The 24,685-nt window shown below is 37.9% G+C and overlaps 2 protein-coding genes across 2 annotated transcripts; one reads left to right on the top strand and one right to left on the bottom strand.

Annotated features, from left to right (window-relative positions):
- The first annotated feature begins 79 nt into the window (after nucleotides 1-79).
- Nucleotides 80-7,556, top strand: suv39h1b (SUV39H1 histone lysine methyltransferase b). Its single transcript, XM_058390287.1, has 6 exons — nucleotides 80-141; nucleotides 2,922-3,097; nucleotides 3,582-4,235; nucleotides 4,834-4,980; nucleotides 5,362-5,491; nucleotides 6,262-7,556. The coding sequence occupies exons 1-6, from the start codon at nucleotides 123-125 to the stop codon at nucleotides 6,393-6,395; spliced, it is 1,260 nt and encodes a 419-aa protein (XP_058246270.1). The 5' UTR covers nucleotides 80-122; the 3' UTR covers nucleotides 6,396-7,556.
- Nucleotides 7,557-10,778: 3,222 nt separating this feature from the next.
- Nucleotides 10,779-22,277, bottom strand: si:ch211-167b20.8 (uncharacterized). Its single transcript, XM_058390571.1, has 4 exons — nucleotides 21,154-22,277; nucleotides 18,563-18,603; nucleotides 18,295-18,383; nucleotides 10,779-13,858 (listed from the first exon to the last, which is right to left on the bottom strand). Exons 1-4 carry the CDS (start codon nucleotides 21,999-22,001, stop codon nucleotides 12,578-12,580), a joined length of 2,259 nt encoding a protein of 752 aa, XP_058246554.1. The 5' UTR covers nucleotides 22,002-22,277; the 3' UTR covers nucleotides 10,779-12,577.
- Nucleotides 22,278-24,685: the final 2,408 nt, after the last annotated feature.

Here is a 24,685-nt window from a genome sequence, read left to right as displayed (position 1 = left end):
GATGTCACATGCGTCGTGAGGGTATACTCGAATGTGATTGGTTGGTGAAACTGTCGGTCACAGAGTCCTCGAGCCAATCATCGCGTGAGATTTAACTTTACAAATTTGGCGGTAGTAAGACGATGGCGGAAAATTTAAACGGTAAGAATTTGTTTTCGGAAATTTGCCAAAAGTATGATTAGGTATATTTGTAACTGATCAGAAATATTAGCGAAAAAACTCTTGCTGTTTAAAGGTATAGCATAATCAATGACCGACATTTAGCCAGGATTTGGAGTGAAGTACTTTTTAATGCTGCAGGAACAGCCTGCGGTATAGTATGGGTTTATATAGTGGTTCAGTATTGTAGGTGACTGAGCACCAGACCTTTATATACTCCAGTCTAAAGCAGAAGGTTTAAACAGTTTGGAGTTTATTGTAGTCCAAGCAGATTTACTAAAACATGTTTTCTAAAGCCAGACTGCTCGTGTGAAATAAACTGGGATCAGTGAGATGGGCAGATCTCTCTAAATCCTCGTTTCTTGTTGTTTGTTAGCCAGTTAGCTGCTCGTGCTTGTGTTTTCAGCTCGGATGTGTAGAAATCGAGGAAACTAACTTCCCCTTTTGTGTATAAAGTAACCGATGGTTTTGACTAAGCTCGTGAGTTTTGAAATTAAACTTTTCTCTCTTTTGTTTTGCCCTTTATATATAAATAAAACGAATTCCCAACACATGACATATTCACGAAGTCTTCAGCATGTTTTCATCTGAATGGAAAATGTTTCAGTCCTATTCTTCTACGACTGGGTCAAAACGGACAGACTGAGCGAAATACTCTGTGAAAAACTGAGTAAAAATGTCTACATGGTAAATGCTGGGCTAAGAAACAGTTTATAAATTCATTTCTCAACGCAGTGACAGGTTTTAGAAAATGTTCAGTGTTTTTCCATAGTATATTTATTAAATTAGTAGAAACCTCACTTACAAACAATCTTATAATTTATGTCTGCTGCAGCAACAACTCTAGTAGTATCTGCCTACTACTATTTAGTTCTCTCTCTCTCTCTCTCTCTCTCAATCTGTCTGTCTGTCTGTCTCCCTCTCTCACTCGCAATCTCTCTTTCTGTCTCTCTCTGTCTGTCTCCCTCTCTCGCTCGCAATCTCTCTTTCTGTCTCTGTCTGTCTGTCTCCCTCTCTCGCTCGCAATCTCTCTTTCTGTCTCTCTCTGTCTGTCTGTCTCCCTCTCTCGCTCGCAATCTCTCTTTCTGTCTCGCTCTCTCAATCTCTCTTTCTGTCTCGCTCTCAGTCTGTTTGTCTCCCTCAATCTCTCTCTCTGTCTCTCTCGCTCTCAGTCTCTCATTCTGTCTCTCTCTCTGTCTCTCGCTCTCAATCTCTCTTTCTGTCTCTCTCTCTGTCTCTCGCTCTCAATCTCTCTTTCTCTCTCTCTCTCTCTCTCTCTCTCTCTCTCTCTCTCTCTCTCTCTCACTTCCTCCTTGCAGCTCTGCCTGCCTTCTTTGGTGCAACCTTACCTTGCAATTAAAATAAAATTGTTAAGAGTATATTAAAGTTAGTCTCTTTCTTATACTCATAATGTCCATACTGTATGTGCATCACAGGGGGGAAATAAACTGGCCAACCTGACTTTTTTTCCTCCCCTAACCTTTTTGAGGTTCTTGTTTAATGTATACCACATCCTTTTATATCAGGTTACATGAAATATAACTTGCACCATTTATGTCAAGCAATGCTTTAATAACATAGTGGTCGTTTTTTTCTTATCCAGCCAGAAAAGAAATGCTTTAAATGAATACTGTCCCAGTTTCCCTGAGGTTCCAGTATACCTGATTTTACCCTATTGCACTGCACCGAGGTTGAATCAGTGTTTGCTTTTAATGCCATGCCCAGTAGAATAGCATTAGTCAGGGCACATTGTGTTGTGTACTCTAGTGTGTAGTGCAGTGGGATTATGTTCAGTTTTGTTGTGTCTTGACTGTAAGTCAATTTGGTTTAGCCAAAATGTAGAAGGGAAAAAGGTAATAGTGGCAACAGTAAAGTTTATTGGAGGAGGGATAATAGTGTAGGGCTGTTTTTAAGAGTTTGGATTTGGCCCGTTACTTCCAATGGCAACAGTTTGGTCAAGATTCTTTCCTTTTCCAGTGCGACTGTGCACAAAGCAAGTTCCATTAAGACAGTGGTTTAAGGGGTTTGGTTTGGACGAACTTGAGTGCCCTGCACAGAGCCCTAACCTCAACCCCATTGAACACTTTTGGAATTAACTGGAACATCTTGTGTGCCATGTCTCTTCAACCAGCTTCAGTGCCTGAGCTCACTAATGCTCTTTGGCTGAATGGGGATGTGGAAGATTGTGAGTTTGAATCCCAGGGCGACAAGGCCCATAACCCTCAGCTATATATATATATATATAAGATAAATTGTAAGTTGCATCTTGATAAGGGCATCTGAAATAATGCCAGAAATGTAAATGAATGGGCACAAATGACCACAGACATGCTCCAAAATTGTATAGAAAGCCTTCTGAGAAGAGTGGAGAAGCTGCAAAGGGGATGGGGGGCTCTATATTAATGGACAAGGTTTTGGAATGAGATGTCCAACAAGCTAATATCAGTAGGATTGTCTACTGTCAACATGCATTTGGCCATATATTTTATTTATTTTTTACACATTTTTTATTTCTTAAATATTTCTAAACAAAATTATTTTACTTTACTGCTTTATTCTTATATAAATGACTACTTTGTTCTTGGTGCCCATGTGTTGTGTGTTCTAAGATGCTTTTCAGTAGATCACAGTTGTACAGAGCAGTTGTTTGAGTTACTATAGCTCTTGACCTGTATCTTTATTATTAGCTGATTTAATAATTGCTTGAATGAGCAGGTGTACAGCTGTTTGCAAGTGAGTGTACATTAAGTTCTCTATTTTAGAGTGCAAAGTAGCATGTCTTGCTACTTTCGACCAACTGGAAGTGGTTTGCCGAGAAGAAGGAGTCAAATGCAGTGAACTGGGGGTCAACAAGAACAACCTGTGTGACTATGAAGTGGAATACCTTTGTAGCTACCGAAGAAAAGTCATCAATGATGGAAAAAGGCAAGAAACGCAGGTAAGGATATCAGACAATGGGTTTTTGATTTCTTTTCTATCTGTGGATAGGGGTTAAGGGATCAAAGACTATTTTATGTTGGTGGTGGGGAGTTCTTACATCCACTGATAAAATCTTGCATGGGTGTTTAAGTGGGTTGTAATGACTGTGAAAGCCAAAGCATATGATTTACAACATATTCATCCTGAAACCATTCCGTGAGGCCTCATGCCCTGTAGATTGTGATTGCGTGTTGATTGAGAATAAAGGTGTTGTGCCAGAAAAAAACTTTTGATTTGCTGTGACCCTGCTCTTTATGTACATAAGTGAATACTACATACGGGAACCACTTGTTTTTCCTTCAATTTATCACCTGTTTGGAGTTTCCTGGGGCCCCATCCCAGTCAACTGTAATGTCAGTCTTCCCTGGACTATGATTAATTACTAAATATTAAATTTCTTTGTAAAGTTTGTCTGAAAAGGGATTATTTTGTCTCACACACAGGAATTGTATTTGGTTAAATGGAAGGGCTATCCGGAGTCGATGAACTCATGGGAGCCACGGAAGAACCTAAAGTGCACTGATCTGCTTAACCAGTTCTGGGAGGATCTGATGTGCGAGATGCTGCGGTTAAAGAAGCGCACAGTCCCCAAAAAACTGGACACTTCCGTTGTCTCTCATCTTGTCCAGCGAGCAAAGCTTAGGCAAACTCTCAAACTCTGGGAGAATCACCTGAACAGCCTGGGCTCAAACAAGGGTCGCATCTATGTGGAAAACCTGGTGGACATGGAGGGTCCTCCTAAGAACTTCACCTACATTAATGACTATAAGGTGGGCGACGGTATCTCTCTCAATGAGGTGGCTGTTGGCTGCGAGTGTACGGACTGCCTGGACAGTCCTCTGAATGGCTGCTGTGCCGGAGCCTCGCAGCACAAGTTTGCCTACAATGACTCAGGACAAGTGCGCGTTCGGCCTGGACTACCCATCTACGAATGCAACAGGAGGTGTCGCTGCGGACCCGACTGCCCCAACAGGGTGGTGCAGAGAGGCATTCAGTATTCACTGTGCATCTTTAGGACAGACAACGGCAGGGGCTGGGGGGTACGGACCATGGAGCGCATCCGCAAGAATACCTTCGTCATGGAGTATGTAGGAGAGGTAATGGCCTACAGCTTGTATGTGTGTTTTCTTTTATTAATTCAATTTGGCTGTGCTTAAAGTTCACCTTTTTTTTGCTTATTTTGTCATATTTGTTCTGTTGTTTAACACTGAGCCGAAATTCATGTTTGCAAGTGACAAAGCCACAGGAGACTGTGAGATGCAACAGCAGCCAGTGAAAAAGTGATGGTGCAACATTTAAGTTGAGACTTTTTTTTTTTTTAGTTCTTTGCAAATTGGCTATGATGCAGTAAAGCCACAAATGAAAACAAATGGCTTAAATGATTCAACTCGCAGTGCCTACGTACCCACACGATAAAGTGGAAACCCACAGTCTAATAATAATTTTCTGAGTTTAAACACAAGGGTGTTAAAAGTAGAAGTTTGCAGTAGATTGCATACTACTCTTCTCATATCTCTCATTTCTCTCATATCAGGAAAAAAAACACACAGCTCACACGGCAACAGAAAACAATCTACAAGCAACAGAATAGACATGCTAGGATAGTCGCTTACTAGTGTGAATGCCTTCTATTAACTTCTATTAAACAACTACTGTAACTGAGACTAAGAGCCTGACTGTAATTTTGTAACCCAGATCATCACTACAGAAGAAGCAGAAAGGCGAGGTCATGTCTACGATAAAGAAGGAGCCACCTACCTGTTTGACCTGGATTATGTGGATGATGAATACACAGTGGATGCAGCTCATTATGGCAATATTTCTCACTTCGTCAATCACAGTGTAAGTGTGAATTTTATTTCTTTTTTTTTCGCAGTGTAGAACAGCTAAGGTGTTTGTTCCTCATTCACAAGTTAATATTAGATCAGTGTAACAAAAACATATGTAGTTTAACTATAGCAGCATGTTTGTGTGTGTATAGCCATGCTGTATGCTTTACGTTAATTAACATCCTGTGCTTTTTATTTGTTTGTTATGCCTACATAAATATATCTATACAATTCTATTCAGTGTTCATGATCTTTCACTTACCCAATTTTGAGTAAGTGTTCAGCTATTTTATTTGGTACAATAATGCATGCTGTTGTAATGTTTTGTTTTCTTTAATCACTTAGTTTCTCTAAGCATCCGTATGAACATAAACCGTTCTTTATCTCTCTGCAGTGTGATCCAAATCTTCAGGTGTATAACGTCTTTATAGAAAACTTAGACGAGAGACTGCCACGGATCGCTTTCTTTGCCACACGAGGCATTAAACAAGGGGAGGAGCTCACCTTCGACTACAAAATGCAGAGTAAGTGTTCCCTTTGAGCTCGCATTTCTCTAACCAAAATTGGCTCCATGATGCAGAATATGACCGTTCTCTTGTACACCATCTTTGATAGAAACAATGCTATTGAGATTCTTTTTCTAATTATTTTCCCTAAGATGGTTTGTGCTTCCCACCAAATTGGAGACATGCCTTAACTGTTCTTTAAGTCCGTTTCCCTCATACTAGGATTAACCTGACTCTCACATTCTGACCCGTGTCTGGTTTTGTTTACACTCTCTCACTCTTATCAGGAGTTTTCAGTCTCGTCCACAAAGTGCTGGTGTGGCTGCAGGCTTACATGCTAACCAAGCAATGCCTGGTTTCACGTATTTAATCACATAATCATAGTCTCCAAACAGCTATTAGGCGTTCCTATGTTTTGCCTGTGACACATTGGCCCTTTGGCTTTTACACAAACACACACACACACAGCAGTGTACAAAATACTCTCTTACACGGAAGTGGTTATATTTCACTGTGTATTTTAGCTTTAAATTGAGCAAAATGTTTCGTAAAGGAATGAGTGAGAAGAAATGAAAGATTTGGTTTTCAAATGCTGAGGCAGGGAGGCCACTGAAATCTTGTTTAGCAATGATGTGGATAATGTGGATGATCTGTAAGCATTTAGTAAAATGTAATATAATGTAAATATAATGTATGTTGATATATAAATGTTTAATTTTGTGTGCATGTGTGAGAGAGAGTAAGAAGGTTTTATCAGTAACATTTTTAACCCCTTTTTCTCTTTCCAGTTGATCCAGTAGATGCAGAAAGCACAAAGATGGACTCAAATTTCAGTCTGACAGGACTCCCAGGTTCACCTAAGAAACGCATGCGTATAGAGTGTAAATGTGGTGTTCCAACATGTCGGAAATATCTATTTTAGATAACCCAGAGGCTGGTGGATTGTGTCGTGCCAAATGTTCACAAAAGATAATAGTGGCTGTATAGGGTAACAGCAGAATCTCATTACATATTGACAAAATATGTACAAATAATTATCCATGATTGATGTCAAAGAGTTTCATAGCAGTTTATTTAAAGATTTTCATATGTAAAAGGTCTGGTTATATCAGTGTTTTGAGTTCTCTGATTCTGCTCTTCGGCTAATTCCTAACTTCATGAGTTGAAGAGGATCAACACACATCTGTAGAACTGGAATGTGATACCCCTGGTTTATATATTTTTTTCAAAATTCATTTATTTAATCAGTTGAATGTTCTTCCCTGACATGCGGCATGGTGTCATGAGGTCACATTTCACTACATTTCATATGTGAAAATGTACAGGTCTTTGTAAATGCAGCTTTTTTTTTTTTCTCCTTTCACCAAAAGGATATCTATCATCGTGGCAGGGGATCGTGTTTTATCTATTTTAAGTGAAATTTTTATAGTTTAGTTTTTCATTTTTATGAGAAGGCATTTTATTTTATTTTTTTATATGTCAGCCAGGTGCATAAGTATTAAAACATACAGTACAGTTTGACACGGATGTTGGTTAAATGCACTGAGGATAGTGTTAAATCTCTTCTAGTTTTGGTGTAATCTGTCTGGAAACTTGTCTTTGTGTGAAGCTTTGATTTCATTAGCCTGCCAGCAGGGGGCAAAACTGTATCGCTAATGCCAGAGATGTTTAAAAAAAAAAGTGATTTTTGTGAATCGTACATTGAAAAATAATTTCTATTTCCACAGCCATGAATTTAATCTTACCTTGAATGTTTTTTTTGTTTTTTTTAGCAGAGTGCAGATGACTGCTTAGTGACATTCAGACTGTACTGGTTAAATTAATCTTTGTTTTTTTCTAAAGAACTCTGTTGATTTGTCTTCTGTATTGTAGCAATAACCTGTGATGTACAGGTGGGTGGCGAAGGAAAACCTTCAAACTTAGCTTTAACTTAAGGAGCTTCTTACTAACAACATTCCCTCAGTTGGTGTTTTAATGCCGTAGCCGTCTAACATATCACATGAGATCTAGTGCGTGTGAAGGCCAGGGCATGTGATACACATCAGTTTTGATACTCCTCAATCCCAAAACTCAAACAATGTTAACACAATACCCTCTAAAGCATAACAACTACTGTTTGTTTTTCTATCTGTATCTGACAGAATGTTATCCCCCTGTATTGTTGAGACAAATGTACTGTACTGACAAAACTTAGGATAGGTATACATGTTTTGTTTTGTTTTTTTAAAAAAAGGCTAGCATCTGACGTTAGCTGGTGCACGTACTGTATTTATATGCAAAAACATCATTTTGCAAATAACTGGAAACTATACTATCCATACAAATTGAGGATTGTGCTCTTAAGCTTTGGCCTCTGCTATTCCACCCATGTACAATCTGACTATAACTGTATTATCCAGGGGCACCGCCCCTGCATTCTGTAACAGGGGTGTGTGTGTAAAAAAAACAAAACAAAACATGTATACCTATCCTAAGTTTTGTCAGTACAGTACATTTGTCTCAACAATACAGGGGGATAACATTCTGTCAGATACAGATAGAAAAACAAACAGTAGTTGTTATGCTTTAGAGGGTATTGTGTTAACATTGTTTGAGTTTTGGGATTGAGGAGTATCAAAACTGATGTGTATCACATGCCCTGGCCTTCACACGCACTAGATCTCATGTGATATGTTAGATAGGTATACATGTTTTGTTTTTTTTAAAAAAGGCTAGCATCTGACGTTAGCTGGTGCACGTACTGTATTTATATGCAAAAACATCATTTTGCAAATAACTGGAAACTATACTATCCATACAAATTGAGGATTGTGCTCTTAAGCTTTGGCCTCTGCTATTCCACCCATGTACAATCTGACTATAACTGTATTATCCAGGGGCACAGCCCCTGCATTCTGTAACATGTGATTTTTCTACATTACAAAAAAATGTAGTCTTGAAGTGAATCCTGCCATGTTATAGAGATTCCTGATGAGACTTCTATTCATCACAGTTCTATTAAACACATTTGTTTTCATTGTTAAGTTTTCTTAGCATAAATAATGCTTTCTGCTATTTGGAAGGTTGTACCCCAGGGCAAATAATGTGAAATAATAAATAAAAAGAAACCTAAAATGTAGTTTATGTCTTCTCAGAATAATGCTACTAGTTTTGCTAAAACATTTGTGTACAGCTTCCAGAATTTAGTCTCGTAGTCCCGAATAGGAAAAGTAGCTGAAAATGATTTATTTGTTAACTTTTCCCAGTGATTATGTGTCTCTTACATTTTGAAGTAAGATAAAGGTGGTCTGAAGGTTAGAGTTTGCCTTACAGAAAGTGCAAAGAGCGGCAAGTTGCTCTGTTGATCTGTAACTCGATATGATGACTTCAATGCAATGTGTGACCTTTTGCACTGATATCAGAGGCTTGGGTCATGTCTGAAAGTTTGCCTACAAGAAGCTATTGCTTGTCTTATTAACTTTCATGTAGCGAAACAACGATTATTATGAACCATTAACCAACCAAAAAACATGGGGAAATGCTGATTTCTTTAGCTACATCTATTATATTCAACATTCCCATTCATTTAGAATGACAGGAACTTTGGAATCAAACACAAGTGTGGGCATTATGCAATATACAGTTATTTAAGTGAGTTTTGTGACAATTCTGTTAGTCCTAATGTCCATATTATCTCAAATACAAAAAAAGTCCTAATGGTAAACTGTTCAAGCTAGCAAAAAGTTGAGTGCTAGTGCTAACAATAATGTGTGGGTGTGCATTTAATTATTTTGCTTTGGTAATTATTTTGAAGAACATTTTCATCAGTAAGGGTAATAGTTCATAGATCACTTTAGATAAATGTCTACTGCATTTACATTTCTGGCATTTGTCAGACGCCCTTATCCAGAGCGACGTACAAAAGTGCTTCGAAGTCTGTATCAATGAATACATTAACACTGGTTCAATAGGTCACAGACTGAGAATACCGTCAGCCTAAAAACTTTTTTTTTTTTACGATGCATAAAACAAACACGGAAAATAAGATCTAGTTTAAGTGTTTCAAAAAGATGTAGGTCTTCAGCCATCTTTTGAAGACAGTGAATCAGCTGTATGGATATTTATGGGAAGTTAATTCCACCACCTCGGTGCCAGAACATAGAAAAGTCAAGCTTTTATATCTACATTGTACGGAGAGATGGTGGGACCAGTCGAGCAGTGCTAGTAGATCAGAGGGAGCGTGGTGCAGTGTGAGAAATACTACTGCTTATACTGATGACTATAATAGTAGGAAGGTAGCATCATCTCTTCTCTTCTGCCTTGTATATAGTATTAGAATTTTTCATAAAATTCTACAAATCCACACAGTACAGAATCCACCAGTACAACATACTGTTGTTTCCTCAAAGTGCTTTATCTATCCCACTGACTACCAGACCTGTGGCTATGAGCTGCTACTATTCTTAGGTGGTTTTTCTCTTGACATACCACACATAGTTCATAGCTATGCTAGCTGAATTATTACTTATTTAGTGCTGTAGTTGGTTTTCCTTCCATCCAACAGAAGTTCCCCCCAATAAAAGTAGTCATTTTCAAAAGCCGAGCAACAAGAAATGTTTGTACAGCTAGTGTCTGAATCCTTTGGAAGCTTAAGACAGGTACCAGTCATATGCTGCCTGCTTCAGTCGTTTAAAGGACACAGTATCGGTCTTAGATATAACCTCTTCTAACTGTGCAGTGACGCAGACAAACACAAAACACCTATGTGTCATGATGAAAAGCATCATGAAAAATCACAGAAAACAATCTAAGCTACTTTGTAGGTGAACTGGCAACTTCAATAAGCTAACCTTGCCGTGCAAATATTGGTAGTTGGATGATGTCTGAAATAATCTTGTGGTTGAATGCAGGAATTTGTTGCCCAGGTTCAACTAGTTTTGTGAATTTTTGATCTTTCAGCATTTCACTTAAAGGCAAACCTACAAAGCATCCTTTTTCTTTTCCCAGTACAGATTCTATGGTACTAATTATGGTACTAATCCAATCTTTAGCCCAACTTATGTCACAAATGAAGGGGCATCAAACTATGTTTGACCAAACATTCTGGATTAACCAATGTGAACTTTAGCTTAAATTACATAACAGCCTTAGAAGACATGGCTATAAAAAAAACCCAACAAGAACTAATGGGACCAGGCAAGAAGGGGCATTATCTGCAATGATTCTTTCTGGTGTCATTTTTTTTCCTTCATTTCCTCCCAAACAGTAACATCATAATGTATGTGATGTGTAAAAATAAATAAATAAATAAATAAATAAAATCATGCTTAGTTATCGGCCAGTGTTTATTTGTGAGTTCTGCTTGGTTGTAGCTTACATAAAGTCACAAACATTCTGCAATTTAACAATGCAGTCAAGATCATGCTTTTCATACAATTAATGGCAGCAAGCTTAAAAATCACATCACCTAGTAAGCAAAGCAGTATCGCTGGTGATCAGAGTTCACATCGATTTTTGCTACTTGGCCACACAGAAATTGCAGTTACAGTGAACATGAAGTGTAAGTACCATCTTCAAGTCATGTTTTTATTCCTGAAACAATAAATGCCCTCTCCATATTGCTATTAACAATTCCATTACAATTCTCATTTTGGGATATTAACAGTGATTGGCTGATGTCGAGGTCGTCATGTAAACTCATAGTAAACCAAAACCATTGCATGAAGTCATGTTACAAACATGACTATATTCATTATTAGTGTATAGCCACATATGAAGTTACATAAGTAGTATGTACATTTGTCGATGCTCTCTAAATGTAAATGCAGATACATTAAATGAAACATCTAGTCATTAATGAAGATTTAGGTGATTGTTTCCTTTTAAGAAGTCAACAACACTTTAATCTTCTTTTTATTTTTCACATTGTGCAGATATTATTTTACTGCCATCACATTAGCCAATCACTGTCAACATTCATTCATTCATTCTGCTTTCATTTGTAAAATAGGGGTCAACCCTGCCCTTTGTCTCTATTGTGAATATGCTCTTAGTGTGTAAACACTGTCAGTAAAGCCTGAACCCATGCTAACACTTTCTGTCTCTTGATGCTACACTGAAGAAAACAGATTACCTTTCACCTGAATGTACTTACCATATTTAAACCACTGCCGGTTCATTTTAATTAAATTCTCTCTAGAACATCGAACTACGCATAACTTACTTTAACAATATATTACTTTCTTTTCATTATATTACTCTCTGTTCAAGTCTTACATGGCCAGGATTCTATGCCGACGACAACATTCGCCAAGGAGAAACAATGATCACACGTGGTCGGTTCTCTGTATATTCCATCAGGTCTCAAATGTCACAAGAAGGAAAAATAAGTGCCAACTGAGTGCCAAGACTACAGACAAAGCTTCCTAGTAGCAGGACAGATAACCCTCCAAGAACTAGCCATAAACAATATCGTCCATATACCCAGCAATTGCACTATGAGAATAAAAGGTTATACCCTTGGAGATTCTTCAGTTTATCCTTCTGGGAGAACCTTTGAAGGTTCAGTGTAGGGCCTTATAAAGGTTTTGCCTTCAGAGAGGATGTCCTGTAGAACAGCTTTAGGAAGAAGCTTTGAGGAGTGTATTTCACAGAAAATAGGAGAACATCCCACAATGCCACCTAATTAGCTCAAAGATGGAGCAGTTAAGCAGTAGTTGCTAAAAGAGGCATACAAGGTACTGAATGACTCCAATATGTTGAGCTAATTTTTCCTTTTTTTTGGCTATTTACAATTGTACATAATTATTAATTTTAGTGCAATATTGCCACTTTTGATTGCACAGCTGATGAAGGACCTTTATCCACACTTATCCTATTCAATTGATAATGTGTACTATACTGAACTTTGAAGCAATTTTGCACTAGTACTAATCACAGTGATATTACATAAATGATAGGCAGTGCATAAAAAAATCTCTCTCTCTGAATAAATAATGGTTGCCTAATATATATAACTATGCTACGTAGACACCACAAACACTAATAAGAGACTAGTTGTACTTGTAGTATTTTTAAAGTTCAGAAAAAGGCACTTGTGAAGGTGTAAAAAGAAAAAGCAAACCACTACAAACAGAGGGAAACTAGGAAAAGTGCCACAATGAGGAAGATGCTGGGTTCATGGAACCCAACTATCAAGCAGACAGTAGCACTTAAAAAGGCAAAGGATGGAATCAGAGTGACTAAAATCCCATCGACCTCTGCAGCAGAATCCTCTAAGGTCTTACAGGGTAGAGCAGGCTGGATTTCTAATCCCTCTTGTTTCTGAAATGAGGCAGGGTCATTGGAGTTAAATTCAAAATTGTCATTGGATAAAGGTTCCTCCTGTGTAATGAAAGGCTCGCCATCTCCACCCTTTTGTGTCACTGCATGCTCAGTTGTGGTCAAACATTGGGGTGTAGCTGTGGTGCTGGAAAGAGATGTTATCATTGGGCTTTCTTCTTCAGGTGCTGTGCTCTCATATGGAGTGTCTACATTCACAGAAAGCGCAGGCTCTGGCCTCTGGTCTTGCTCTTGATATTTTGTTACCTCTGGGTCTGGTGTTCTTGGAGGGCTAGGAACATTTTGGATCACATGTTCTTCTCTGGTCTGCTCCAGGTTGGTTGGTTCAAATGGTGGCCACATACAAAATGCAATCATGTCTGGTACTTCCCCTACCATTAGATCTGCTTGCTCCTTTCCACTAGTTTCCCTTCTGATCATAGTGTCATGTTTCATCATCTGCATTTCAGGACTCTCCAGTAAGGGCTCATGTGATTCTTCAAACAGCATGTCATGACCTGCGCTATGAATAAAATCTCCTTTACTTGCACTGGCAGTGATCGACTCATTTAAGGAACACTGCTGGGTTGATTCTTGAGGCTCTTTTAATGAACATTCAGAGTCACCAACTTCTGCTGCATCACTGGTCTGGTCTTGAAGTTGTGCTTCTGTATTCTCTCTGGACTGTATTGCATCATTCTCTTTGTGGTCTTTGAATTCTTCTGAGTCATTTTCCTCCATATCTTGGTTGCTTGGAAATATGGCCGGTAGAGTTTTGTCTACGTCTGATTGGAGATTTTCTATATTTGGGCAAAAGGGCTGGTTGAACTTGGCAGAATGCACAAAATATCTGTCAGAGTCAGATGTTGGGTCATTATCTGGGGCCTCATTATGAACGGAAATGACATACTCAGTGGTTATCAGTAATTCTGTGCCTTGGCCTTTGTCTAGATGGTCTGTTTGTAGTGGATTTTCAGTTAAATCCTGTAGAGGATGTTCATCTTTTCTGTCAGCACTCAGAGGAGGTAATTCTGCTAGGGTAGGGTCTTCTTTAGTTTTAGCAGGAGCAATCAGAGCTTCAGGAATCTGCAACCAAGAAGACAAATGTTAAATGACCGTGAAAACAATGCTCCGTTTTATAATATTATACCAACATTTACTGGGTGGAAGAATGGAATGGGACTTTGAGACATGGAAATCTTCTATAACCTATTTACATACCTGTAATACCTTAACCATGGGTCATTCACAAGCATTAATGAACCAAAGATATTAGTATCACTATCATTATATTGTCCATGCTGTTGTTTTCTCAGTCTAGATATTTATTTGGTATTAGCTATGCATCTACTATTATTTTTGGTATTGGTATTCATAACATGTATAAGTATATATTAGCACAATAGCCTAACAACTACAGTTAGAAATATTAGTGACAAATACAATTAACCTGGAGTTATACAATAATACCTGGAGAGGAATTTAATTTTTTTTTTTTTTTATTAAATCACCACATGGTGATCTTTTTTATTTTAATTTGATTTACAGTACAGATTTACAGCAAGAAAATTCATATAGGACATGGTATTATATTCCACTACATTTAATGTGAACTAATTCAACTGAATTATAAGATAATGAATTAAGAGAGAAAAAATTATTTCTGTGTCTAATTTTTGTGGTTTTACTAAATCTAATCTTCTTTGTGGGCTAGAAGCATGGTTTATTAAAACACACAGATATACAGATATACAATTGAACTTATATAACACAATAAGGCATGCAATGATGTCGACGGTGAAGAGGAATGCAATGAAACAATAAAACGAATGTTATAAACAAAAATAATTCTCCTTGGAGTTAACTCTTTCACAAAGACAAGAGCACTATCAGTGTTCTATACAACATGTTCTTGCTTTCCACGTGCCATGGAGGAAATGACAACATTAGCAAGATGAGGGGTTAGTGTGCAGCGTGCCCATTACCTAAGTTCTTGCTGAAGCTTCAATGAGCTGTCCAGATGGAAGAGCAAAACATAATTACTATTAAACATTACTGAATAAAATAAACATGACTGGGGACAATAAGCCAAGAGAACTATAGTATGAGAAGGACACGTAGCTCCACAATAAAAGTGGTGGCCATGAAGGTCTAAGTAGATTTACAGTCCACAGTTTGTCAACTGGCATAATAAAAGAGGAAAAAAATAAAACAAAGCTGCATCCCATCTCTAACAATGATCCCAATAATTCAAGGGTAGTACTAGATGATTTCTAAGTAAGACTGTCTTATCTCTGTGCAGGTTTAGAAATTGGCAGATGGTGGTCCTTATTAGAGATGGGCATTTCAGTCCAGTTTACTATTTGAATTGAATTATTCAAATATTCAATACTCACATGCACCAAAAATGACATGTATGCCACAGAAATGTAAGCTTTTGTCCATATACGCAGTGTGCATGGATAAGCAGTTAACTTACAGCATATTCAACTAGGTATGTTTACAGTCTCCTTACTGTACAACAGTTAGATGGCTGCATGCTGATGATAAGCTTTAAAATAGCTTTTCATGAAGTGATCACTATTCTGAAGTGATCAACAGCTTTGGCTATTACGTCAGACATCTATAAGGTTTTACCACACTTGCCATAACTGTTTTCCGAAATGTGGCAAGAAACATCTCAGTTTGGACAAAACAAAACCCTTTTCCTCACAGCACTGAATTGTTTACACATTTATTAACAGACTGAACAAAATGACAATACGATGACATTTTAGCAGTGAGACAGATGGCCATGAGACACTGATAAGGGTCATCATATGGCTTTTGTCTTAAATTGGGATACATTATAACCACATCCAGAACAATATAGATTGTCTACTGAATAAAGTTCAAGTTAAGTTAAAGTTAACCTCCAGTGAGAGTCATCCATGACTATAAGCATACAACAGTAGAATTTTGCAGCCATGCACCAACACATGATGGCTCATAGCATCTGTCTGTACCCTGAAACAGATTATACACCAAGTTGTCTGTCTGTTTGCCAACAGTAAAATGTTCTGAGATGCAGCATTCATAGTATATAAATGTCCCAGCTAGCTGTACAAAGTCTGCATATGGGCATAGTATGGTTAGTTAAAATTCCTTCAACTGATCCATCTTTAGTCAAATAGGCTTGCATGGCACAGGAATCAAGCTTCATGTAAAAGAACAGTTTGAGTCAAATGACTCTACTTGCAATTGATTTTTAGAAAAGAACCTGAACAGTCTGTGTATTATGTCCACTGACTTCTTTTTCTAGTAGTGACTGCACTTCTATAGGCTGGCCAACTAGCTTGGATCCCTGTGTTTGTCAGTGGTCACTGGTGAACCTGTAAACAATTCTCTATGGTCAGCACTTATCTGATAGTATCGATGTTTCATTTTCAGAAGGGAAATTGTGGAACTTATTTGGAATTATTCCTGTGAAACATTGAGTTTGGTCAGGCATGAACTTATTTTTCCAGTCAAGCCATCATGGTGGCACAAACTTGGCCCGCATTATATCCTGCATTTCAGGCCCATTTGCAGTTGTCACAAGAAGGAAGAATAAGTGCCAAGACTACAAATAATGTTTTCTAGTGGCAGGGCAGATTACCCTCCAAGAACTAGACATCAGAGGAAAAATCTCTTAACTGTTTAGCAATTCAAACAGAATGAAACAATCATTTAGAGTTTCCAGCGCCTGTGCACCAAATGATTATTGGCAGGTTGCACAGACTGTGCCCTCAATATACCCATTGCTTCTCCCAGTGTGAATACCAAGAGCAACTGTGGCACCATGTACACTTATAAGAGTAATACATTGCAAGCCATCATATCATCTCTTTTAGATTTAGGCTGTAGGCAACACACACCGAGCTTTATCAACCAAGCTGTATTCCTCATGATTCTTTGCTCACTTTTCCCATTTCTGGGTTCTAACAATCCAAGATTTGCCCATTTCTGTTCCTGTCACTGCACTTCCACAAAGGAACTTACCTTTTTCTTCATCAAGGTCCCTACTGTTTGGTTCACTCCCTGCTACAACACTACAACAAACAGCTTACCATCCTGCCATGAAATGCAAACATTTGGCAATGTTCAACAATTTGCATCAAGTTATGAATTTATAAAATTATGGGATCGCATTGACCACCGTACAAAATACTGACAAACAAAAGGCCATAGTAAACTGTGGCAAGGAGAGTAATAAGTCAAACACTAGAATTTTCATGACAGAAGGTGTTTATCACCAAGGTGTCAACTTTCCTGTTTGTATTCACAATAAGGAAACAAGCAAGTGGAAATCTCCCAAAGTTCCAAAAGAAAACCCTACCTGACTGGAAGTATATTATTTTTATTCTCAGATGGACTGGGATCCTATCCACTGTGTGTTCCTGCTTTGCATTGTGTAGCCTATTTATACGATAGGATCTCAGAATATGAGAAATGTTGGAAAATATTAGAAAACACTGACCCTGGGAAAGTGCAAAGTAAGTATGATGGGAACTTGGGACTGTGGGTGTTTGGGGAAGGAGTGGTTGTGGTTTAATAAAATTATATTAGGCAGCACAAACAAAACCAAATGTATTTCCATTATTCAACCCTCTGTGGCTTTGCCTGTATTTAAAATGATCATAAATCACATCTACATACATATACCACAACCCATTTAAGTAGCCTAAAACTTTGTTTTTAACATCTGAACTCATGGCCTTACCTATTTTTGCCCACTTCGTGCTTGTTACTTCAATATTAATGTAATGATCTGCTTTAGAGATGAGACTTATGGCTTTCATTTTTGCTTATGTTAGTTTTAGTACAAGTTTATGTTTTTGAAAAATAAAGGAGGGCCTCATGCCTGACTGCCATCCCATTGACTGAAATGCCTATAACTTCAATTAACCCTTTAAATGAACTCATATTTTATTGGCTTTGTACATGTACTTGCACAATGACATAGTTAAATCTAATCTAATCTAAGAGCTTTATGTACTTTTCCCCCGTAATTTATTCAAGATTAACATAATTCATTTTGGATAATTTTACTTAATAAATAAATGTTGTAAATAAATAAAACAAAGTAAATAAAACAGCTGTAATGTTTTTGCATGATTTCTTTAACTGGGTTTTCTTGATCTACTTTTAACACTTAGATGAAGATCTGACCACATTTCTGCTTAAATTTATGCAAAAAATACTGAAAACTGTAAATGCTTAAACATTCTGGATATAAATATTTTTTTTTCTTTTTTAAAATCAGCACCTACTTCCATACACTTTTTGGTATATTTTATTAGATTTATTATATTTTTTACATTTTGCATTTGCAAATCATGCACTGAGTATTATTTATACAAACTACATATTTATGGATGGTAACTTCCAAACTATGTATATTAAAATCCAACAGGCACACTGTGTAGCATTCGGAGTAAGTGGTTATTAAAATCACCATTTTGTGTTAACTGGGTATTGTGGTAAGAAAAGACATTACTGACCTCAATGTCGATCTCCGGCTCAACAACCAGCGGACATACAGGTAAGGGAATTTCAGCAGCTGCCCCTCTCTCTGTATTATGCTCATTCCCTTAATTGAAATAATGTGAGAACAAAACTTGATGGCTCAAAAGATGATGAAATGAACTATGCAACATGGTAAAAACACTTTATTTATATATTAATGCTAGTCTACGTTGTTTAAGATAGATTAAATGTCTAGTGAACATTTTCATATTCTTTATACACTTATTTTTAACAATTCCATACCGTCATCTGTGTCAGGATAGAAGTCAGAGTCATCCTCTGCACTGTAATAGAATCAAAAGAGAATTAAGTCCATTTTGAGCTTCCTGACCACATCATAGCATATTAATAAAATTTGAAAAAGCAGAGGTTCAGAAATTTGTGCTACAACATAGAATTCTATTTGACGTTGTAAATGTTAACAGCCAATAACACAACATTTTCCTTTTTAGCATGTAGTGTGGCAGACTTCAGCTCAAATTAGTGCTTTAGACACGAAGCAGAAAATAAACTATGCTTTAAGATGTTAATTCTATTAAGGACTAGAGAGGTTTTCAATCAGAAGTGATGCTGCACACAAGGCAGGTGGCATATATGGTTCAACTCTCCCATCATTTCTGTGCCATCATTCACTTGCTTAGTAAATATAATGTGCAAGTATCTCTGCTGACTGTCAGATTTCACACTTTTTAGCTGTGATCATTAAGGTTCATTAGGTCCTGACTGCATAGTGACCATCAGAATTTGGCATGCAAACATGTGTGCTGCATTCTTTTTAAAAATGCCACTTGATAACCCCTCAGCATTTGTGACAATCTGATAATTAAAACTAGCCAAAATGCACATTCCTGACCCATCTCCTCCCTTCAAATCTGTCACATTTCTCTAAACGGCTTACAGAAATATCAGTTGGACTATATTTACACTTATGGCATTTGGCAGACACCCTCATCCAGAGCAACTAAGATTTATACATCTGAGCATTTAAGGTTAAGGGCTCAAGGCCCCAGCTTTAGGGCGGTGGAACTCATGACTCATTTGAACTCATGACCTTCTGATCAGAAGGCCAAGGTCTTAACTACTGAGCTGCTACTAACCTCCCATACATTCTATGAATTGTGTTCTACGGTCTGTAAATCATGCAGGTCCAGTGTTGTTGTAAGTAGGGCTTATGTTCAGCTGCGAATTGATCCAGTAATACCCCTGAAGAAACAGTACACTTTTTTTTACTTAATGATAGCTGTCCTGGAATGATAGCTGCTCCTCTGAGAATACACATGATGACCTTTAGTTTTTTTTCTTTAGCAGCTTTTAAGCAGTAGTGTCATTTGACATTTGCGGAAATGTTGCACATAGCTGGAGTATGGAACACCAAGCTTCATACTGCTGAACTTTGTGATTTTAAATGAATATATTTTTCCTAACGACAAGAGATTAGAGAGGTTGCAGGTGTAAAACATTTAGTGTGCACCCTCTGTTCATTTGAAGTCTTCTGTAATTTCTACCCAGGAGCCTCTAGGAAAAGGTCAAGTGGAAGTTTGGCAAGTACCAGCCCTGAAAGGGAAACCTCCCTTGTCCTATTTTCATATCTCTCCTGCCCTCTAGGATAGCTGCAATTCTTAAGTATGTGTGTGTGTGTGTGTGTGTGTGTGTACAGATTGACACTGTCAGAAAGCAGTCAAATATCCAATATAAAACAAACGGGGGGTGAGGGGTCAGAGAGTGTTTGGTGGCAATTAGATTTAATACTAGATATAATACTAATAACTATGGATCAGATATATATAGAGCTAAATTTTAAAGTCTTTAATAAAAACAGGTTCAAACTATGTAGTTATGCCCAGGGATGCAGGAAGGAATTCAGCTTTGGAGTTTGGAATTTTAAGCAGCAAACCTGGGGCATGTGCTATCTATATATTAATATTAGGGACAGTAGGGGACAGCAGAATAGTAGGGCCAGCAGAACCCTAAAAGTCTGTTGTGCTGCAGCACCCTCAGCAGCCCCACTTTCCATGTCCTTGGTTATGTCAAGAGACATTTGTCATCGCAAATAGGCTAATAGAAGTGCCGTTAAATTATCTGCCCACTTTGCATAAATGAAATCATTTGTTAAAACACAAGAATTACATCTTAACCTAAAATTGATGCCATTTAAGGCAACTCAGCAGGAACATTTACTTGCCAACATTATTTCAGGGCCTAGTCAATCATGTGGCAGCAGTATAATGCATAAAACCATGCAGATACAGATGAAGGGCTTTGGTTAAAGTTCACATTAAACATCAGTATGAAGGGGAAGTGAGTTTTTACTGTGGAACGGTTTCCGTAGCTTTTCACATATGATGGTCTCTAGAGTTTACACAGAATGGAGCAAAAACAAACAAACAAAACATCCAGTAAGTGGATGTAATTTCTTCCTTTCCTCAAGGTCTAAAGAGAACACCCAGACTGGTACAAAGTGACACGAAGGTCACTAACAGTCTTTCCAATGGTGGTGAACAGAAAAGTGTCACATTAGACCGTTTCTGGGTGCAATCCTGTCAATCGAAACCAGTCAGCTACAGTGGACACAGGGCTGCTGAAATTGGACATTTTCAAAGATTGGAAAAGCATTGTCTGTCTGAATGAGGTGAATATGGTCCTATTAATGTGACTGGTGAGTTTTTGGGAGATTAAACTCCTAAACAATTGACATATACAGGAGAAGCAAAGCAGCAGTATGAAATGCAAGTGGCTAAGGTTGTTAGTATTGGGTATTGTTGCAGCACCAACATAAGCGCTGCTAAGCAATGACTTGTGTGCTGTTTATAATGCACGCACTGCAGGGCAGTTACCTGTATCTTGAAGGCTTCAGTATGCCTTTAATTTCTCGGTCATCTACCGTATTAACTGGAGCTGTCTCTTCATCATAGGACACGACAAGGGTTACTGAATAGTTCCTGCCTGAATTGTTCGCCCAAAACTCTCCATCAGACGTCTCATAACGCACTACAAAGTCAATCCGCGCTCCATTGAAGAGATATGGCTCGGCGAAGGACAGCCTGGCCGAAAACTTGTCAGTGTCGCCGTCATTGGAACCTTGCACGTACTCGGCGGCTGAGTCCGAGTGAGTGATCCAGCCGTCCGTAGTGGACCGGACGTAGACGCATTTGTGATAAGAAACGTTAAGCACGCAGATAAGCACGTCGAAAGCCAGCGGATCGTCCTGCACGGCCATCACTTTCTCCACTTCCACTTTATTAGAGTGCACTGCGAGCGTCAGGTCACTTCCCACACGAGCCTGGAACTCGGGCCACAGTCGGTAAATGGGCTGGAGGTAAGTTCTGCGACACTTCGCCTCTTCTTCCTCCCAGTCGGCGTTGTCTTCATCGTCGCCGGAGTCGAAGGCGGCGAACTCTCGCACGTCGACCAGCTCGCCCCCAGTTGCGTCCGCGAAAGACACTCTCCTCGGAAGCGCAAGGCGAATCCTCATGTACTCTGCAGTTTCATCTGCAATCGATGGGCCTCGCTTTCTCGGTACCGGAGAGCAACGCGGTATGAATCGCACGTCTTCCTCGGTTTCCTCCTCCTCCTCATCATCGACGGGGGAATCATCGCGGGCCTCCCCGGCTCGACCGCTCTTAATAGTGGTGAAAAGACCCTCCTGTTTGGGGATGTTTAGGAAATGGTTCCCCTGCGCCATGGCTCGTGTATTCTTGCCCGGATGATGATGGCGTTCTCTGTCGCGCGACCTCAGAACGTGCCGAACCGCATAGCAGCAATGGAGCGCGGCGGAGCTTCAGCCAATCTCGAGGGACCAGCGGCTTATTCTGGTCACATAAGCTACTACATGAGAACAGCGCTTTGGTTGCTCACTGAGCGCCGACGAGAATGTGGCTAAATTTAGAAGGAAGTGGCGTGTCCATCGTTTTCCAGGGGTCAAAACACAGATTAAGTATTTCTGGTAGCATAGTTTTGCCCCCCCTGCTCGCGCTACATTGTAGCCTACACGCCCCCTGACCCGTTTACCTGCCACGCCAAGAGCGTTAAGAGCTTTAATCCGGGTAGTAAATAAAATTATAATAATGTAATAGTGCTAGTGCTTGTGTTTTCATCGTCCATATTCTTTTTTATTTTCATTTTTTTTTACAGGATCATCCAGTTAGTTAGTCTATTTGGTCAGGCATCAACTCTATAAACTCTACTTGTAACTCATCATACGCACAAATTCTAGTCAGGTTTCTATAGTTTTTAATAATAATAATAATAATAATAATAATAATAATAATAATAATAATAATGAGGATAACATTCTTGCACCATGGAGACTTGGGAAATAGAAAGAAATATATAAATAGAAATAGAGTTTATTAGTATTGTATTCTTTATAACAGAAAAACAGTCTATATATAGTTACAAGAATATTAAAAACATAAATAAATATAGAATCAAATAGATCTATAAAAACATGACTTTTAGTCTGTACCTATTACTCCTCAGTGCCTTTATTTGGAAAAATGTTGGAATTTACTTTTTAAGATTTAAGAAGTAATAAACTTCTTTCTCAATAAAATATTACCTATCTGCATACTGATCGTAAAATAGTGTGATGTGATTTCATATTCCCATAAAAGCTATATAATCTTGTTGGCATACATCCCCAAAAATAATCTCAGTTATGATTTCTCTTATTAGTTATTAAGCTGTATGATATACAACATTAAAATGGTGACCAAATGTTAAATGTTATTAAGTGTTAAGTTCGAACTTGAGAGACCTCCCAGCAAACAAGCCAAACTACTTCAAACAGTTTCCACCCAAGAAGTACATAGATTGTTGTGTGAGGTTTGTTTTAGGATGTGTGTTTTTACAAAGCGATATAAACAGACCCGTTTGCCATTGGGATAATCTGATGGGAGCGATCGGTTCTTATCAGCCTTTTTTATATGCAAAATGTCAGGGAAACCATGTCCTATCAGAGTTCATTCACTATAATTTGTTGAAATGGCACTCCAGACAATATAAGCTTGAATAAAAATCTTGAAGATACTTTGATTATCCCTGTAGGCAGATTTTACCTATATGCTGATGCATAGTTCGAAGGATGAAGTTTAGTTTAAACTATAGAATTCAATCATAAGTTATTTCATGTCAGATCACGCAGTGAAGCGTGCAAGCGTTGCTCAGGGTCTTATTTCAAGGAAATGCCTCACATATCTTTTGTAGATCTCTGTACGTGTTCAATGCACCATCGTGTCCAGTTCTCTTAAACAATCCATAAATATTGCAGGTGTGGAAATGCAGGTAATTAAAGGCAATTAAAATGAAAAAGAAATTAAAGACACCCAGTATTAAGACGGGGTTAGGGTTATCATAAACATTACTCTAGGTTTGAAAGAAAGTGTTATTTCATATTCACTCTAGTAATCAGTGGATGTGATATTAATAAATGATTTCTATGCTTGTATTAGTAACTAGCTTGAATCAAACATTAGAAACATGTATAAGACAGTGAAATATAATCTATGTGGCAATAATTTTGTATTTCTTTTCATAAATAAACATTTCCTAAAATGCCATTGATTTAAATCACTGTGATATATACAACGATATTTATTTGTTTATTTTATATTTATGCCAATCATTTATGCCATTCATTACTATCTAGTCACATGTTACATTATTGTGGTTAGGAAGACCCTTATGTTGTTCACTCAGGTAACTACTAAGCTTCTTCCAAAACGCTCTTGAATGATAAACTAAATGTTTACCTTAGATGAACACAGCCAGTTAAATGAATAATCCAGAAAATGTAATAAACAGATAGACACTGTCTAAACTAACTGCAAAGGCTGCTGAGTAGTTATGGATTTGGTCATTATGATTTAAAGTGAGTGTTATTTACTTATTTACCAGATATTAAACATTCATTTTACAGAATCTAGAGAACAGGATTTACAATTACATACAATATGCAAGTGTATATATATATTCAGGATTTACTTAAATGTTTATTCTAAATTGGGAAAAACTGATTCATATTTTCTTTATCATTCTGCAACTGCATATCAGACAGAAGGCTGATGTCATTTTTTTAAATCATACAATTGAATACGTATAAAAACACAACATGGAAGGCTATGTGATGGGAAAAGGGAGCTGACAAAGTTATAGAAGTAGGAGTATTTTAGTACCTGCAAAATCCCTATTTGAAATCCTTAAAGATATTACATGAGTAAGATTTAAAACAAAAAATCTATTGAGCTACTGATTACTTCCGTTTTAGTAGCAACAACCTAAATGTAAAAAAAAAAAAAAACAGCTGGTTGAAATTCCTAGTTGAAATACTGGTTCAGAAAATGAAATTTAGCTTTATGTTGACCTTTT

This window comes from Hemibagrus wyckioides, linkage group LG05 (genome assembly GCF_019097595.1).
Source record: "Hemibagrus wyckioides isolate EC202008001 linkage group LG05, SWU_Hwy_1.0, whole genome shotgun sequence".
Classification (NCBI taxonomy): Eukaryota; Metazoa; Chordata; class Actinopteri; order Siluriformes; family Bagridae; genus Hemibagrus; species Hemibagrus wyckioides.
This window is presented reverse-complemented; position numbering and strand designations above follow the sequence as displayed.

Coding starts and splice junctions, on each gene's coding strand:
- suv39h1b (XM_058390287.1), top strand. Junction 3,098..3,581: donor GAAAAAGGCAAGAAACGCAG/GTAAGGATATCA, acceptor TCTCACACACAG/GAATTGTATTTGGTTAAATG. Junction 4,236..4,833: donor TCATGGAGTATGTAGGAGAG/GTAATGGCCTAC, acceptor TTTGTAACCCAG/ATCATCACTACAGAAGAAGC.
- si:ch211-167b20.8 (XM_058390571.1), bottom strand. CDS start 22,001: ATGGCGCAGGGGAACCATTTCCTAAACATCCCCAAACAGGAGGGTCTT. Junction 18,604..21,153: donor CTGAAGCCTTCAAGATACAG/GTAACTGCCCTG, acceptor ATTCTATTACAG/TGCAGAGGATGACTCTGACT. Junction 18,384..18,562: donor CTATCCTGACACAGATGACG/GTATGGAATTGT, acceptor ATTTCAATTAAG/GGAATGAGCATAATACAGAG.